Raw genomic sequence first — 23,397 nt, forward strand, 5'->3', positions numbered from 1 at the left:
AGTACACACATACCGCACACACAATACACACATACCGCACACAGTATACACACATACAGATTATACACAGTACACACATACCGCACACACAATACACACATACCGCACACACTATACACACATACAGATTATACACACAGTACACACATACCGCACACACTATACACACATACAGATTGTACACACAGTACACACATACCGCACACAGTATACACACATACAGATTATACACACAGTACACACACATACAGATTATACACACAGTACACACATACAGATTATACACACAGTACACACACATACCGCACACACTATACACACATACAGATTATACACACAGTACACACATACCGCACACACTATACACACATATAGATTATACACACAGTACATACATACCGCACACACAGTACACACATACCGCACACACTATACACACATACAGATTATACACACAGTACACACATACCGCACACACTATACACACACATAGATTATACACACAGTACATACATACCGCACACACAGTACACACATACCGCACACACTATACACACATACAGATTATACACACAGTACACACATACCGCACACACTATACACACATATAGATTATACACACAGTACACACATACCGCACACACTATACACACATACCGCACACACTATACACACATACAGATTATACACACAGTACACACTATACACACATATCGCAGACACTATACACACATACAGATTATACACACAGTACACACTATACACACATTGCAAACACTATACACACATATAGATTATACACACAGTACATACATACCGCACACACAGTACACACATACCGCACACACTATACACACACATAGATTATACACACAGTACATACATACCGCACACACAGTACACACATACAGATTATACACACAGTACACACATACCGCACACACTATACACACATACAGATTATACACACAGTACACACATACCGCACACACTATACACACATACCGCACACACTATACACACATACAGATTATACACACAGTACACACATACCGCACACACTATACACACATACAGATTATACACACAGTACACACATACCGCACACACTATACACATATACAGATTATACACACAGTACACACATACCGCACACACAGTACACACATACCACACACACTATACACACATACCGCACACACTATATACACATACAGATTATACACACAGTACACACATACCACACACACTATACACACATACCACACACACTATACACACATACAGATTATACACACAGTACACACATACCGCACACACTATACACACATACAGATTATACACACAGTACACACATACCGCACACACTATACACACATATCGCAGACACTATACACACATACAGATTATACACACAGTACACACTATACACACATCGCAAACACTATACACACATATAGATTATACACACTATACACACATACCGCACACACTATACACACATACCGCACACACTATACACACATACAGATTATACACACAGTACACACATACCGCACACACTATACACACATACAGATTATACACACAGTACACACATACCGCACACACTATACACATATACAGATTATACACACAGTACACACATACCGCACACACAGTACACACATACCACACACACTATACACACATACCGCACACACTATATACACATACAGATTATACACACAGTACACACACTATACACACATACCACACACACTATACACACATACAGATTATACACACAGTACACACATACCGCACACACTATACACACATACAGATTATACACACAGTACACACATACCGCACACACTATACACACATACCGCACACACTATACACACATACAGATTATACACACAGTACACACTATACACACATACAGATTATACACACAGTACACACATACCATACACACATACAGATTATACACACAGTACACACATACCGCACACACTATACACACATACCGCACACACTATACACACATACAGATTATACACACAGTACACACTATACACACATACCGCACACACTATACACACATATCGCAGACACTATACACACATACAGATTATACACACAGTACACACTATACACACATACCGCACACACTATACACACATATCGCACACACTATACACACATATAGATTATACACACTATACACACATACCGCACACACTATACACACATACCGCACACACAATACACACATACCGCACACAGTATACACACATACAGATTATACACACAGTACACACATACCGCGCACACTATACACAAATACCGCACACACTATACACACATACAGATTATACACACAGTACACACATACCACACACACTATACACACATATAGATTATACACACAGTACACACATACCACACACACTATACACACATACAGATTATACACACAGTACACACATACCGCACACACTATACACACATACAGATTATACACACAGTACACACATACCACACACACTATACACACATATAGATTATACACACAGTACACACATACCACACACTATACACACATATAGATTATACACACAGTACACACATACCGCACACACTATACACACATATAGATTATACACACAGTACACACATACCACACACTATACACACATATAGATTATACACACAGTACACACATACCACACACACTATACACACATATAGATTATACACACAGTACACACATACCACACACTATACACACATATAGATTATACACACAGTACACACATACCGCACACACTATACACACATACAGATTATACACACAGTACACACATACCACACACACTATACACACATACAGATTATACACACAGTACACACATACCACACACTATACACACATATAGATTATACACACAGTACACACATACCGCACACACTATACACACATATAGATTATACACACAGTACACACATACCGCACACACAGTACACACATACCGCACACACTATACACACATACAGATTATACACACATACCGCACACACTATACACACATATAGATTATACCCACAGTACACACATACCGCACACACTATACACACATATAGATTATACACACAGTACACACATACCGCACACACAATACACACATACCGCACACAGTATACACACATACAGATTATACACACAGTACACACATACCGCACACACTATACACACATATAGATTATACACACAGTACACACATACCACACACTATACACACATATAGATTATACACACAGTACACACATACCACACACACTATACACACATATAGATTATACACACAGTACACACATACCACACACTATACACACATATAGATTATACACACAGTACACACATACCACACACACTATACACACATATAGATTATACACACAGTACACACATACCACACACTATACACACATATAGATTATACACACAGTACACACATACCGCACACACTATACACACATACAGATTATACACACAGTACACACATACCACACACACTATACACACATACAGATTATACACACAGTACACACATACCACACACTATACACACATATAGATTATACACACAGTACACACATACCGCACACACTATACACACATATAGATTATACACACAGTACACACATACCGCACACACAGTACACACATACCGCACACACTATACACACATACAGATTATACACACATACCGCACACACTATACACACATATAGATTATACCCACAGTACACACATACCGCACACACTATACACACATATAGATTATACACACAGTACACACATACCGCACACACAATACACACATACCGCACACAGTATACACACATACAGATTATACACACAGTACACACATACCGCACACACTATACACACATACAGATTATACACACAGTACACACATACCGCACACACTATACACACATACCGCACACACTATACACACATACAGATTATACACACAGTACACACATACCGCACACACTATACACACATACAGATTATACACACAGTACACACATACCGCACACACTATACACACATACCGCACACACTATACACATATACAGATTATACACACAGTACACACTATACACACATACCGCACACACTATACACACATACCGCACACAGTATACACACATACAGATTATACACACAGTACACACATACCGCACACACTATACACACATATAGATTATACACACAGTACACACATACCGCACACACAATACACACATACCGCACACAGTATACACACATACAGATTATACACACAGTACACACATACCGCACACACAATACACACATACCGCACACAGTATACACACATACAGATTATACACACAGTACACACATACCGCACACACTATACACACATACAGATTATACACACAGTACACACATACCGCACACACTATACACACATACCGCACACACTATACACACATACAGATTATACACACAGTACACACTATACACACATACAGATTATACACACAGTACACACATACCGCACACACTATACACACATACAGATTATACACACAGTACACACATACCGCACACACTATACACACATATCGCAGACACTATACACACATACAGATTATACACACTATACACACATACCGCACACACTATACACACATACCGCACACACTATACACACATATAGATTATACACACTATACACACATACCGCACACACTATACACACATACCGCACACACTATACACACATATAGATTATACACACTATACACACATACCGCACACACTATACACACATATCGCAGACACTATACACACATACAGATTATACACACTATACACACATACCGCACACACTATACACACATATCGCACACACTATACACACATATAGATTATACACACTATACACACATACCGCACACACTATACACACATACCGCAGACACTATACACACATACAGATTATACACACTATACACACATACCGCACACACTATACACACATATCGCACACACTATACACACATATAGATTATACACACAGTACACACATACCGCACACACAATACACACATACCGCACACAGTATACACACATACAGATTATACACACAGTACACACATACCGCGCACACTATACACACATACCGCACACACTATACACACATACAGATTATACACACAGTACACACATACCACACACTATACACACATATAGATTATACACACAGTACACACATACCGCACACACTATACACACATACAGATTATACACACAGTACACACATACCGCACACACTATACACACATACAGATTATACACACAGTACACACATACCGCACACACTATACACACATATAGATTATACACACAGTACACACATACCGCACACACTATACACACATACCGCACACAGTATACACACATACAGATTATACACACAGTACACACATACCGCACACACTATACACACATATAGATTATACACACAGTACACACATACCGCACACAGTATACACACATACAGATTATACACACAGTACACACATACCGCACACACAATACACACATACCGCACACAGTATACACACATACAGATTATACACACAGTACACACATACCGCACACACTATACACACATACAGATTATACACACAGTACACACATACCGCACACACTATACACACATACCGCACACACTATACACACATACAGATTATACACACAGTACACACATACCGCACACACTATACACACATACAGATTATACACACAGTACACACATACCGCACACACTATACACACATACAGATTATACACACAGTACACACATACCGCACACACTATACACACATATCGCAGACACTATACACACATACAGATTATACACACTATACACACATACCGCACACACTATACACACATACCGCACACACTATACACACATATAGATTATACACACTATACACACATACCGCACACACTATACACACATACCGCACACACTATACACACATATAGATTATACACACTATACACACATACCGCACACACTATACACACATATCGCACACACTATACACACATATAGATTATACACACAGTACACACATACCGCACACACAATACACACATACCGCACACAGTATACACACATACAGATTATACACACAGTACACACATACCGCGCACACTATACACACATACCGCACACACTATACACACATACAGATTATACACACAGTACACACATACCACACACTATACACACATATAGATTATACACACTATACACACATACCGCACACACTATACACACATACCGCACACACTATACACACATATAGATTATACACACTATACACACATACCGCACACACTATACACACATATCGCACACACTATACACACATATAGATTATACACACAGTACACACATACCGCACACACAATACACACATACCGCACACAGTATACACACATACAGATTATACACACAGTACACACATACCGCGCACACTATACACACATACCGCACACACTATACACACATACAGATTATACACACAGTACACACATACCACACACTATACACACATATAGATTATACACACAGTACACACATACCGCACACACTATACACACATACAGATTATACACACAGTACACACATACCACACACACTATACACACATATAGATTATACACACAGTACACACATACCGCACACACTATACACACATACAGATTATACACACAGTACACACATACCGCACACACTATACACACATACAGATTATACACACAGTACACACATACCGCACACACTATACACACATATAGATTATACACACAGTACACACATACCGCACACACTATACACACATACAGATTATACACACAGTACACACATACCGCACACACTATACACACATACAGATTATACACACAGTACACACATACCGCACACACTATACACACATATAGATTATACACACTATACACACATACCGCACACACTATACACACATATCGCACACACTATACACACATATAGATTATACACACAGTACACACATACCGCACACACAATACACACATACCGCACACAGTATACACACATACAGATTATACACACAGTACACACATACCGCGCACACTATACACACATACCGCACACACTATACACACATACAGATTATACACACAGTACACACATACCACACACTATACACACATATAGATTATACACACAGTACACACATACCGCACACACTATACACACATACAGATTATACACACAGTACACACATACCACACACACTATACACACATATAGATTATACACACAGTACACACATACCGCACACACTATACACACATACAGATTATACACACAGTACACACATACCGCACACACTATACACACATACAGATTATACACACAGTACACACATACCGCACACACTATACACACATATAGATTATACACACAGTACACACATACCGCACACAGTATACACACATACAGATTATACACACAGTACACACATACCGCACACACTATACACACATACAGATTATACACACAGTACACACATACCGCACACACTATACACACATATAGATTATACACACAGTACACACATACCGCACACACTATACACACATACCGCACACAGTATACACACATACAGATTATACACACAGTACACACATACCGCACACACTATACACACATATAGATTATACACACAGTACACACATACCGCACACACAATACACACATACCGCACACAGTATACACACATACAGATTATACACACAGTACACACATACCGCACACACAATACACACATACCGCACACAGTATACACACATACAGATTATACACACAGTACACACATACCGCACACACTATACACACATACAGATTATACACACAGTACACACATACCGCACACACTATACACACATACCGCACACACTATACACACATACAGATTATACACACAGTACACACATACCGCACACACTATACACACATACAGATTATACACACAGTACACACATACCGCACACACTATACACACATACAGATTATACACACAGTACACACATACCGCACACACTATACACACATACAGATTATACACACTATACACACATACCGCACACACTATACACACATACCGCACACACTATACACACATATAGATTATACACACTATACACACATACCGCACACACTATACACACATACCGCACACACTATACACACATATAGATTATACACACTATACACACATACCGCACACACTATACACACATATCGCACACACTATACACACATATAGATTATACACACAGTACACACATACCGCACACACAATACACACATACCGCACACAGTATACACACATACAGATTATACACACAGTACACACATACCGCGCACACTATACACACATACCGCACACACTATACACACATACAGATTATACACACAGTACACACATACCACACACTATACACACATATAGATTATACACACAGTACACACATACCGCACACACTATACACACATACAGATTATACACACAGTACACACATACCACACACACTATACACACATATAGATTATACACACAGTACACACATACCGCACACACTATACACACATACAGATTATACACACAGTACACACATACCGCACACACTATACACACATACAGATTATACACACAGTACACACATACCGCACACACTGGCAGGCACTGTACTGAATAAGGATGGTGCCTCTGACTGTAGAGCCCCAATGGATTTGATGATAAGTAAACTCTGTGCAGTGCCTCCTCCTCTCACACTAATCCCCCTCCCCAGGTGATTAGGACGCCTCACGGACCAATGGAAAGTGAATGGAAGGGGCGTCCGGCCATACCCCCAGGGGTTAAATTCAGATGCTGGGTGGGGGTCTCTCTCTTTCCTCCCCGGCTGATACCTAGAAGCTTTTGCCCAGGACTCCAGACAGCAAGCAAGATAACTCACCTCCTGAAGATGCAAGTGAAAAGAGAGATTACAGAAATCTACAGACTCCCCTCATCATCCTACATATAGGAACAAAGGAAGACAACAGGAAATATGGCTGCTGCTTCAGGGAGTATAACATTCCTGCTATCAGGTCACAGGCTCATTTACCAGCCCTGATTACCATGCACTGTGCAGCGTCTGAGTCTGTGTGTATGTATATGGTGTGTATATATGTATGTGTGTATATGTGTGTATGTATGGTGTGTGTATATATATATATTGTCATTATGTCCTGGGAGATCTTTCTCCTTAGGGATTTCTATCCCCCACATGGCATCCTGTGGCATGGCTGTAGGTGATAGAGTGTGTGTGTGTATATATATATGTGTATGTATATATATATACACACACACATGTCATTTATAGATACTGCATTAGAGTGCATAGCAGTTATAGATTTGTATTGCAATGTAGCGCATGGTGAATGTATGTGATCCTTCAATATAATGCATGGCATATATGTATATACTGCAATTTAGTTCAGGGGTATATATAAATATCACATTACAGTGCATGGCGCTTGTATAGATACATATTTACATAACTTCCCCTATACAACATAGATAAAATATTGGATTATTATGGCTGACACTGCTGTGTAATATATAGCAGATGTATCACAAATATTACTGGGCAGATATACATTTTGTATTTTCACTATCATATATAGTGGTCTGGGTTTATATATATATGTGTATATCAATATTACTATCTATTACTATCTTGGTATGTTATTATCATATATTATAGACACTATGTATAATACACAGTGGTATATACATATTGCTGTAGCATTCATGGCTGATATATTGAAATTCCATTATGTAGATATTTCTGGATCATTCATGGCCAATTGTGGGACACGGCCAGTATATATAATAGACATTCATAGACTTTTGTAAAATATGTGTGGCAGACCTGCAGATATGTTACATAATGCATTGCTGATGTTTGATAACTCAGTATAGCGTATGGGGCACAGTTATGTATATACTATAATATAGCGCCATTTCTGTGGAGACGATATTACTTTTACGCTAGTATATAGTTTAAAGGTACAAAGAGATTGCCAACCATGGTTTCATGATCCCCATTACACCAGGCTGTATGCGGGGGATGGGGGATTACACACACATTCCTGGGGGAGGTGTGAAACTATAGAATGACACAGTGCTAGCAGAAACAGGAGGAGCAGCAGTTCCTGCAGGTGGGGAAGCTGTAAAGGGTGATTTGTAGATGCAAAAAAAAAACAAAAAAACAAAACATACGCCAAGCCAACATATAATTGGCGGTCGTAGTTCCATACGCCGCTGATCTTTAACCCCCTCCTCAGGGTATTCCTACAGCCATTCTTGCTGTCCCTTTGTCTGTCGTTGTTCCCTTTACAGGCAAAGGTGCAGTCCACAGGTCACGCTCCTCAAGATGGCGCTCACCCTCTACATCGGGACGGTCCGATGCATCCGAAGATCACAGCAGGCGTTCTTGGGCATCCAGAAGACAGCACACGAGATCTCCATCCCAGACTTCCAGCCGGAGGGTCACCTCAACACCACTTGAGGCCTCCAGCCAGATCATCGTTGGAGCCGGAGCGCCGCTATCATCGGCAACATATCCGCCTCGGGCACACGCCAGCCATCGGCTGCCACGTGCTCCATCATTGTCCACAAGCTGAGAACCATCACATCGACCCACTTCTTTCACAGAAGCAGGAGTTCCGCTTAGCTCCACTGGTCCGGGGACACGCTCAGCCATCAGATCCACCGCGGGCAGACAGCAGTCATCGGCTGCCACATGCTCCACCATCATATCCACCACGGGCAGACAGCAGTCATCGGCTGCCACATGCTCCACCATCATATCCACCACGGGCAGACAGCAGTCATCGGCTGCCACATGCTCCACCATCATATCCACCACGGGCAGACAGCAGTCATCGGCTGCCACATGCTCCACCATCATATCCACCACGGGCAGACAGCAGTCATCGGCTGCCACATGCTCCACCATCATATCCACCACGGGCAGACAGCAGTCATCGGCTGCCACATGCTCCACCATCATATCCACCACGGGCAGACAGCAGTCATCGGCTGCCACATGCTCCACCATCATATCCACCACGGGCAGACAGCAGTCATCGGCTGCCACATGCTCCACCATCATATCCACCACGGGCAGACAGCAGTCATCGGCTGCCACATGCTCCACCATCATATCCACCACGGGCAGACAGCAGTCATCGGCTGCCACATGCTCCACCATCATCCACCACGGGCAGACAGCAGTCATCGGCTGCCACATGCTCCACCATTGTCCACAAACCGGGAAGAACTATGACATCAACCCATTTCAGGTTCCGTTTCTGAGATGGAAGTCCCGCAACATTCAACGGGTCTTGGGAGCGCAGAGTCGTCAAAGGTCACCAGTCATGAGCAGGACATCGCCACCGCCGGAGTCGGGGTACCTCCATCTCCTGGAGACTCTCGATCAGCGAGGAACAGTGGTGAGTTTGGCGTAATCAACACATCTAATAATACACATGACGCTGTGGAAAACAGCCTGGTATCTGCCATCAGGGCGTTAGTTGACCACTTACACCAGCCGGGTGGTCAAACCGTTACTAGGAATATACCTCAATTAGCTAGTTTACACAAAGATGCTTTTTTCTGTGGAATTAGTCCACTAGGTACACACATAGACCAAGATACAAAAGAAAAAATTTGGAATAATGATTATGTAGACATATGGTCTCTGTTATCAGCAGACCAGCAGTCAGTAGATAAGGAAAGGAGGACTGGCGAATGGTCATACGATAGAAATAGAGGTAAAATAGCGCATACCATGAACAACTGGCTGCAGGCCTTCGCAGTCCTAGGATGTATTATGGGTCAAAAACACCCAGAACGTTGCTCTGAGTTATTTATATACCAGGATTTGATATATAACTCCTATAAGTCTCATGGCGGTGTTGCTTGGAGGTGCTATGACGAGGAGTTCCGCAGGCGGCTGGCCCTGCAACCTGATCTAGGATGGGGAGTAAAAGCCACATATGTATGGCTACGATTAATGCTTACACAAAAACACCCTCCCTTTTCATCATCGGCCACTAGTTTGTCAGCAGCCGCAGGCCAGAACTCAGTGGTCGTACGGAGACCTGGGGCCTGCTTGTTATACAATGAAGGAAACTGTCGCTTGCAGGCGGCATGCAGATATAGACATCATTGCGCAACCTGCGGTGGCGGACACCCTGCATCAAGGTGTACACGCTTCACAAACGCAAACTCTACGAGGCAAAACCCCGGTGAGCGTAGCCGCCATGGGCCCTTGGCTAAGCCTTTACCCCAATAAAGAAGCTGCTCAGCAATTATCTGACGGTTTTAGGTACGGTTTTTTCATCCCCTTTAAATTTAACCAAGCACCAACATCAGCTAAGAATCTAAAATCAGCTCGGGAGTTCCCGGAGGTCTTACAGCAAAAAATCATAAAAGAGGTCGAACTCGGCAGGATGGCGGGCCCATTTCAATCATTACCATTTAAAAATTTCAGGATTTCGCCCTTAGGTATTGTGCCCAAAAAAGAACCTGGTAAATATCGGCTAATTCACCATCTATCTTACCCAAAAGGCGATTCGGTCAACGACGCAATTCCCCCCGAAGACTCGTCGGTAACTTACGCGTCGTTCGACAGAGCAATTGAGCTTGTGCGAGCAGCGGGGCCCGGTGCCCTGTTGGCAAAGACCGATATAGAATCAGCTTTCCGTCTATTACCCGTGCACCCCGAATGCTTTCATTTGTTGGGTTGTAAGGTGAACCAGCTTTTTTATTTTGACATATGCCTGCCCATGGGCTGCTCCATTTCCTGTCACTATTTCGAACTTTTCAGCACCTTCTTAGACTGGGCAATACGTCACGAAACAGGCAGCAATTCCACAATCCACTACCTCGATGATTTTTTGTTTGTGGGTCCCAAGGAATCTAAACTCTGTTCTTCTTCAAAAGTTAAAATTTATTTCTAGGCTTTTCGGTGTCCCACTATCGCCGGAGAAAACGCTCGGTCCGTGTAATGTTCTCCCTTTCCTTGGTATTGAAATAGACACAAACGAAATGATTTTGCGTTTACCGGCGGATAAAAATCGAAAAAACACTCCAAATGGTTAAAAGTTTCCTCGTTGTAAAGAAAGTCACCCTCCAGCAGATGCAGTCCTTACTAGGTCTACTCAACTTTGCTTGCCGGGTAATGCCGGTTGGCAGGGCTTTCTCACGCAGGTTATCATTAGCTACAAAGGGCATCGCCCAGCCGGGCCACAGAATCAGAATTAATCGCTCAATGAGAGCGGATTTGTCCGTGTGGAATGCATTCTTGGAAAACTACAATGGACATACATGTGTCATGTCTCAGGAAACGCTAAACAGCGCCCTAGGTCTACTGGTGGGCGCAGATCTCACAAATGGTTTTGTTGCAATCTACCGCAACCAATGGTGCAAAAGCAGATGGCCGGACATATGGACCTCTGCCAACTGGGGCTGCAACCCTGTCTTGTGGGAGATGTTTGCTATAGTTACATCAGTCGAACTATGGGGTGATAAACTAAAAAATGTAAATCTCAGATTTCTAATCAAAAATCCGGGAACCGCCAAATGCTTGAACAGTATGTCTTCCTCATCACCACCGATTCTTGCGCTGTTGCGCCACCTTGCACTATTATGCCTTAGACACAACATCTGGTGCCGAGCCAGAGTGACGTCTACTGTGGATGATAAAATGGTTAACTCTCTGTTGTCTTCCGATTGGCAGGCCTTCAAAGTCTTTCTTCCCAGCGCAGAACCAACGGGCCTACTGTGTCCTCCCTCTCTCTGGGACACAGTGGCCAATCACTGATGCCCTTGATTCGAGCCTCAGTGACACCGGCTACCTGGCAGGTCTATGGTAAGGCATGGGAAGAGTGGTGCTCGCTAGTAAAAGGGAGGCCAGTTGATACGTGTGTTCGGACGAGATGCGACGTGGTGGTAGAACTCCTGAATCTGCTCAAGAGTAGAGGTGCGTCGGGTACATTAGCGCAGCGTAATTTAACGGGAGTAGCCTTTTTCTTTCAGCTAATGGGATGGGCCGACGTAACTAAATATTTTTTTATAAAGCAAGCCGTTAAAGGCTGGAGAAGGCTCCAACCCAGTCAGGAATGTCGTCGCCCCATTTCTTTAAGGCTGTTGCACGATATTATAACAAAATCTGAAACGGTGTGCAAGTCTCAATACGAATCTGCCCTAATATCTACAGCGTTTGCAATCGCATTCTTCGGGGCGCTGAGCATTAGTGAACTGGTGCCGCATTCTAAAACAGCACTAATAGGCGGGTTAATTAATGAGGATCTTGTAATATGCAGCGACGCTCTGCGCATTAGAGTGCGGAAATCCAAATGCGATCCCACCGGTAGAGGGTCGTGGGTCCTGGTCAAGGCTCTAGAAGGCCCCATATGCCCTGTTAAAATAGTCAGACACTACGCGGTTATAAGACACGAAAGTCGTTTTTTCCTCTCACACACCGACTGGTCCCCACTTACTAAAGATCAATTTCACACAATTTTTAAAAAATGTCTACAAGCTGTCGGTGTAGACTCCAAAGATAACGGAACGCATTCTTTTAGAATCGGAGCGGCCACTGAAGCAGCTAGGGCCGGTGTAGCTGAAGTACAGAGATTGGGTCGTTGGAAATCCGCATGCTTTGCGAGATACATAAGACCAGACCTGCTATAACACATCTTGTTTCTTACAGGAGATTATAAGCCCGCTGTTTGGGTTTTGGGACATTCTTTTATTTATTGGGCGTGCAAAAGAGCTGAGATACGCCCCGGTGGAAAGAATTTTTACTTCCCACAACTAGAGGTCAACTGGAGAGGCATCCGAGGGCTCCAGTGGGAGCAGATTTTCCCGGAGTTGGTTAAAATTTCTAAATCGGCTAAAGGGCCGCTGATATTGGTGTTACATGCTGGTGGTAATGATTTGTGCAAGACAACAGGAGCGGAGCTCTTCACGACAATGAAAACCGACATAAAGAGGGCTGTTTGTCTTATACCAGATATGGTGGTGGTGTGGTCTGATATAATATCACGAACAGTCTGGCACGGAGCTAAAGACCCTAAAGCCATTGACAAGTCAAGGAGAAGGATAAACTCGAAAATGGCAAAGTTTGTCAAAGAGAACTTCGGCATCGTGGTTCACCACCACAATCTGGAAGAAAACATCTCACCCCTCCTGAGACCGGACGGCGTTCATCTAACAGATATCGGGCTAGATATGTTCTTATTAATCTTGCAGGACGGGGTTGAACAGGCCTTAATGATGTTGTGTGGGGGTCGGAGTCCTGTGTAGGTCATACACATGATCCTCCGTGGCGGTAGTGTAGAGGGGGGCAAGGTTCGTAACCTCTCATCAGCCGACGTGCCCAGCGGTCGCGGGCCTACAGCTGTGAGTCTGTTGCGAATTGTACTTGCCTCACTCTGCTTATTAATAAACTGTGACCGACCTGTTCAACCCATCCATGCTTGTCGGTGTTTTGTTATTACGGGATTGGTGGGAGGCGGGATGGCACTGCTTATGGCACACAGGTCTCTGCAGTCTATACACACATACAGATTATACACACAGTACACACATACCGCGCACACTATACACACATATAGATTATACACACAGTACACACATACCGCACACACTATACACACATATAGATTATACACACAGTACACACATACCGCACACACTATACACACATACAGATTATACACACAGTACACACATACCGCACACACTATACACATACAGATTATACACACAGTACACACATACCGCACACACTATACACACATACAGATTATACACACATACCGCACACACACAGTACACACATACCGCACACACTATACACACATACAGATTATACACACATACCGCACACACTATACACACATATAGATTATACACATAGTACACACATACCGCACACACAGTACACACATACCACACACACTATACACACATACCACACACAGTACACACATACCACACACACAATACACACATACCGCACACACTATACACACATAGCGCACACACAGTACACACATACCGCACACAATATACACACATACCGCACACACTATGCACACATACAGATTATACACACTATACACACATACCGCACACACTATGCACACATACAGATTATACACACAGTACACACATACCGCACACACTATACACACATACAGATTATACACACTATACACACATACCGCACACACTATGCACACATACAGATTATACACACAGTACACACATACCGCACACACTATACACACATACAGATTATACACACACTATACACACATACTGCACACACTATACACACATACAGATTATACACACACTATACACACATACCGCACACACATACCGCACACACAGTACACACATACCGCACACACTATACACACATACAGATTATACACACAGTACACACATACCGCACACACAGTACACACATACCGCACACACTATACACACATACAGATTATACACACAGTACACACATACCGCACACACTATACACACATACAGATTATACACACAGTACACACATACCGCACACACAGTACACACATACCGCACACACTATACACACATACAGATTATACACACATACCGCACACTACACACATATAGATTATACACACAGTACACACATACCGCACACACTATACACACATACAGATTATACACACAGTACACACATACCGCACACACTATACACACATACAGATTATACACACAGTACACACATACCGCACACACTATACACACATACAGATTATACACACATACCGCACACACTATACACACATACAGATTATACACACAGTACACACATACCGCACACACTATACACACATATAGATTATACACACAGTACACACATACCGCACACACTATACACACATATAGATTATACACACATACCGCACACACTATACACACATATAGATTATACACACATACCGCACACACAGTACACACATACCACACACACTATACACACATACCACACACAGTACACACATACCACACACACAATACACACATACCGCACACACTATACACACATAGCGCACACACAGTACACACATACCGCACACACTATACACACATACCGCACACACTATACACACATACAGATTATATACACACATACTGCACACACTATGCACACATACAGATTATACACACATACCGCACACACTATGCACACATACAGATTATACACACAGTACACACATACTGCACACACTATACACACATACAGATTATACACACTATACACACATACCGCACACACTATGCACACATACAGATTATACACACAGTACACACATACCGCACACACTATACACACATACAGATTATACACACACTATACACACATACTGCACACACTATACACACATACAGATTATACACACACTATACACACATACTGCACACACAGTACACACATACAGATTATACACACTATACACACATACCGCACACACAGTACACACATACCGCACACACAGTACACACATACCGCACACACTATACACACATACAGATTATACACACAGTACACACATACCGCACACACTATACACACATACAGATTATACACACAGTACACACATACCGCACACACTATACACACATACAGATTATACACACAGTACACACATACCGCACACACAGTACACACATACCGCACACACTGTACACACATACAGATTATACACACAGTACACACCGCACACACAGTACACACATACCGCACACACTGTACACACATACCGCACACACTATACACACATACCGCACACACTATACACACATACAGATTATACACACAGTACACACATACCGCACACACTATACACACATACCGCACACACTATACACACATACAGATTATACACACAGTACACACATACCGCACACACAGTACACACATACCGCACACACAGTACACACATACCACACACACTATACACACATACCGCACACACTATACACACATACCGCACACACTATACACACATACCGCACACACTATACACACATACAGATTATACACACAGTACACACATACCGCACACACAGTACACACATACCACATACACTATACACACATACAGATTATACACACAGTACACACATACCGTACACACATACCGCACACACTATACACACATACAGATTATACACACAGTACACACATACCGCACACACTATACACACATACCGCACACACTATACACACAGATTATACACACAGTACACACATACCGCACACACAGTACACACATACCGCACACACAGTACACACATACCACACACACTATACACACATACAGATTATACACACAGTACACACATACCGCACACACAGTACACACATACCGCACACACAGTACACACATACCACACACACTATACACACATACAGATTATACACACAGTACACACATACCGCACACACAGTACACACATACCACACACACTATACACACATATAGATTATACACACAGTACACACATACCGCACACACTATACACACAGATTATACACACATACCGCACACACTATACACACATACAGATTATACACACAGTACACACATACCGCACACACTATACACACATATAGATTATACACACAGTACACACATACCGCACACACTATACACACATACAGATTATACACACATACCGCACACACTATACACACATATAGATTATACACACAGTACACACATACCGCACACACAGTACACACATACCACACACACTATACACACATACCACACACAGTACACACATACCACACACACAATACACACATACCGCACACACTATACACACATAGCGCACACACAGTACACACACCGCACACACTACACACATACCGCACACACTATACACACATACAGATTATATACACACACATACTGCACACACTATGCACACATACAGATTATACACACATACCGCACACACTATGCACACATACAGATTATACACACAGTACACACATACTGCACACACTATACACACATACAGATTATACACACTATACACACATACCGCACACACTATGCACACATACAGATTATACACACAGTACACACATACCGCACACACTATACACACATACAGATTATACACACACTATACACACATACTGCACACACTATACACACATACAGATTATACACACACTATACACACATACTGCACACACAGTACACACATACAGATTATACACACATACCGCACACACAGTACACACATACCGCACACACAGTACACACATACCGCACACACTATACACACATACAGATTATACACACAGTACACACATACCGCACACACTATACACACATACAGATTATACACACAGTACACACATACCGCACACACAGTACACACATACCGCACACACTGTACACACATACAGATTATACACACAGTACACACCGCACACACAGTACACACATACCGCACACACTATACACACATACCGCACACACTATACACACATACAGATTATACACACAGTACACACATACCGCACACACTATACACACATACCGCACACACTATACACACATACAGATTATACACACAGTACACACCGCACACACTGTACACACATACCGCACACACTATACACACATACCGCACACACTATACACACATACAGATTATACACACAGTACACACATACCGCACACACTATACACACATACCGCACACACTATACACACATACAGATTATACACACAGTACACACATACCGCACACACTATACACACATACAGATTATACACACAGTACACACATACCGCACACACAGTACACACATACCGCACACACAGTACACACATACCACACACACTATACACACATACCGCACACACTATACACACATACCGCACACACTATACACACATACAGATTATACACACAGTACACACATACCGCACACACAGTACACACATACCACATACACTATACACACATACAGATTATACACACAGTACACACATACCGTACACACATACCGCACACACTATACACACATACAGATTATACACACAGTACACACATACCGCACACACTATACACACATACCGCACACACTATACACACATACAGATTATACACACAGTACACACATACCGCACACACAGTACACACAGTACACACATACCGCACACACTATACACACATACAGATTATACACACAGTACACACATACCGCACACACTATACACACATACCGCTTATACACACAGTACACACATACCGCACACACAGTACACACATACCGCACACACAGTACACACATACCACACACACTATACACACATACAGATTATACACACAGTACACACATACCGCACACACAGTACACACATACCACACACACTATACACATACAGATTATACACACAGTACACACATACCGCACACACAGTACACACATACAGATTATACACACAGTACACACATACCGCACACACAGTACACACATATAGATTATACACACAGTACACACATACCGCACACACAGTACACACATACCACACACACTATACACACATACAGATTATACACACAGTACACACATACCGCACACACAGTACACACATACCACACACACTATACACACATACAGATTATACACACAGTACACACATACCGCACACACAGTACACACATATAGATTATACACACAGTACACACATACCGCACACACAGTACACACATACCACACACACTATACACACATACAGATTATACACACAGTACACACATACCGCACACACAGTACACACATACCACACACACTATACACACATACAGATTATACACACAGTACACACATACCGCACACACAGTACACACATATAGATTATACACACAGTACACACATACCGCACTCACAGTACACACATACAGATTATACACACAGTACACACATACCGCACACACTATACACACATACCGCACACACTATAGACACATACAGATTATACACACAGTACACACTATACACACATATCGCACACACTATACACACATACCACACACAGTATACACACATACCGCACACACTATACACACATACAGATTATACACACAGTACACACACAGTACACACATACCACACACACTATACACACATACAGATTATACACACAGTACACACATACCGCACACACAGTACACACATACCACACACACTATACACACATACAGATTATACACACAGTACACACATACCGCACACACAGTACACACATATAGATTATACACACAGTACACACATACCGCACACACAGTACACACATACAGATTATACACACAGTACACACATACCGCACACACTATACACACATACCGCACACACTATAGACACATACGGATTATACACACAGTACACACTATACACACATATCGCACACACTATACACACATACCACACACAGTATACACACATACCGCACACACTATACACACATACAGATTATACACACTATACACACATACCACACACAGTACACACATACAGTTTACACGTTGGCGCTCTGCCACCTACCACCAGTTTGCTGGACACAGAGCTCCATAACACTTTTGTCTGTGAGGTTTCGTCCAGCGCTTGTCTGATAAATGTCTGTAATCTCCCAAATGCAGCGATGGAGTCTACGAGAGTCTTCTTCTGTACGAGAGAAACCAGATGATAAGAGGCCGGTGTACGGTGATGTGACATGCTGCACTAGGAATGGCCTGCAGGGGGAGCTGTCCTCCCCCCGCATTTCCTGCTACTGATGGGTCTCTGGTTCTGTGTTTCAGGATTTGGGACTGACCGGGTGCGGGCTGTGACCTTATATCAGCATTCTAGTCCTCACTCCCTGCCATCATCCGCGCGGGGCCGCTCTCTGCCGCTTTCTCGCTTCCCTTTTTTTATTTCTTGCCTGATAAAGGATCGTTCCCCAGCACTGATATAAACTGCAGAGGGAAACCACAGAAAGGATCATGACCGGCAAACTGCCTTATACTCTACTCACATCCAGAGCTGCAGGCACAAGGCATTTCCAGTGATGTGTCAGGCTGCAGGAATCCCAGCTCTGTTGCTCCCTTCCGGCTCAGTCTCTCTGGTGACTTCTACACTCACACCCAGAGCAGCATTCATAACTCTGCTGATTTCCTGTTGATGATCAGACTACAAGCGCCCCACTGCCCGTTATTGTGTCTGCATTATCTTAGGCCTCTTTCACACTTCCGTTTTTTACAATCAGTCACAATCCGCCAGGTTTTGAAAAAAAAACGGATCTTCAATTTTTTTTTGAGGATCCTTTTTTTTTCCCCATTGACTTGCATTAATGGCGGATTGTGACGGATTGCCGTCCGTTGCATCCGTTTTTTGTGAGGATCCGCCAAAAGTTGCTGTCCGTCACCATCCTCAAAAATTTCAAAACGGAGCTTGTAACGTTTTTTTCTCTGGCGGATCCTGCAAACACTGATTTAACCCGAATTTCTTTCTGGGTGCCGGACAAAAAAAAATTCTCCCTCTCCCTCTCCCTCTCCCTCTCCCTCTCCCTCTCCCTCTCCCTCTCCCTCCCTTTAAATTTCTTCATTTTCAGGATCCGTCTGAAAACGGATCCTGTGCCATCCGTTCACATCAGTTGAGAACATTTGGCGGATTATAACTGATACAAAAAACTGAAGTGTGAAAGAGGCCTTACATGCCCTCTGGTGACATCCAGAGCTGCAAACACAATCCTACATTCTGCAGGCGCAGAAGGCGGATGTGAGACAGGCAGTAAGGTTTGGGAGTGACTAGAGTACAAGGGATTCTGTAGCTCAGGCAGATTCTGGAACTTGGTAGCTCAGCACTAACACGGCATTAACAAAGTTGTGATTGCAGCTTTGGGTGTGACAAGAGTATAAGATACAATATCAGAGTTACAGCATATCTGTGAGGGGAAGACGTGACATCCAGCAGCCTGAGAGCTAACAGCATATTTGATACCTAGTGAATGCAGCTCTGGATGTGATTGGAGTAGGGGATTTAGCAGCTCTGGATGTGATTGGAGTAGAGGAGTTAGCAGCTCTGGATGTGATTGGAGTAAAGGATTTGGCAGCTCTGAATGT

General features: G+C 42.7%; 1 protein-coding gene across 6 annotated transcripts in view; it reads right to left on the bottom strand.

Moving 5' to 3' along the window:
- ALS2CL (ALS2 C-terminal like) overlaps window positions 1-23,397 on the bottom strand; it is a 179,088-nt gene that overhangs the window by 70,616 nt on the left and 85,075 nt on the right. For 5 of the 6 annotated variants that reach the window (XM_073551141.1, XM_073551144.1, XM_073551142.1 and 2 more), the window contains exon 7: window positions 21,842-21,961. The exons of the other annotated variant lie outside the window; for it this stretch is intronic. In XM_073551141.1, the coding sequence (XP_073407242.1) occupies window positions 21,842-21,961 (120 nt within the window). The remainder of the gene's footprint in view (window positions 1-21,841; window positions 21,962-23,397) is intronic. 6 annotated transcript variants of the gene reach the window in all.

Source organism: Dendrobates tinctorius, unplaced genomic scaffold, assembly GCF_039654945.1.
Source record: "Dendrobates tinctorius isolate UK_male_01 unplaced genomic scaffold, ASM3965494v1 ptg000173l, whole genome shotgun sequence".
Taxonomy (NCBI): domain Eukaryota; kingdom Metazoa; phylum Chordata; class Amphibia; order Anura; family Dendrobatidae; genus Dendrobates; species Dendrobates tinctorius.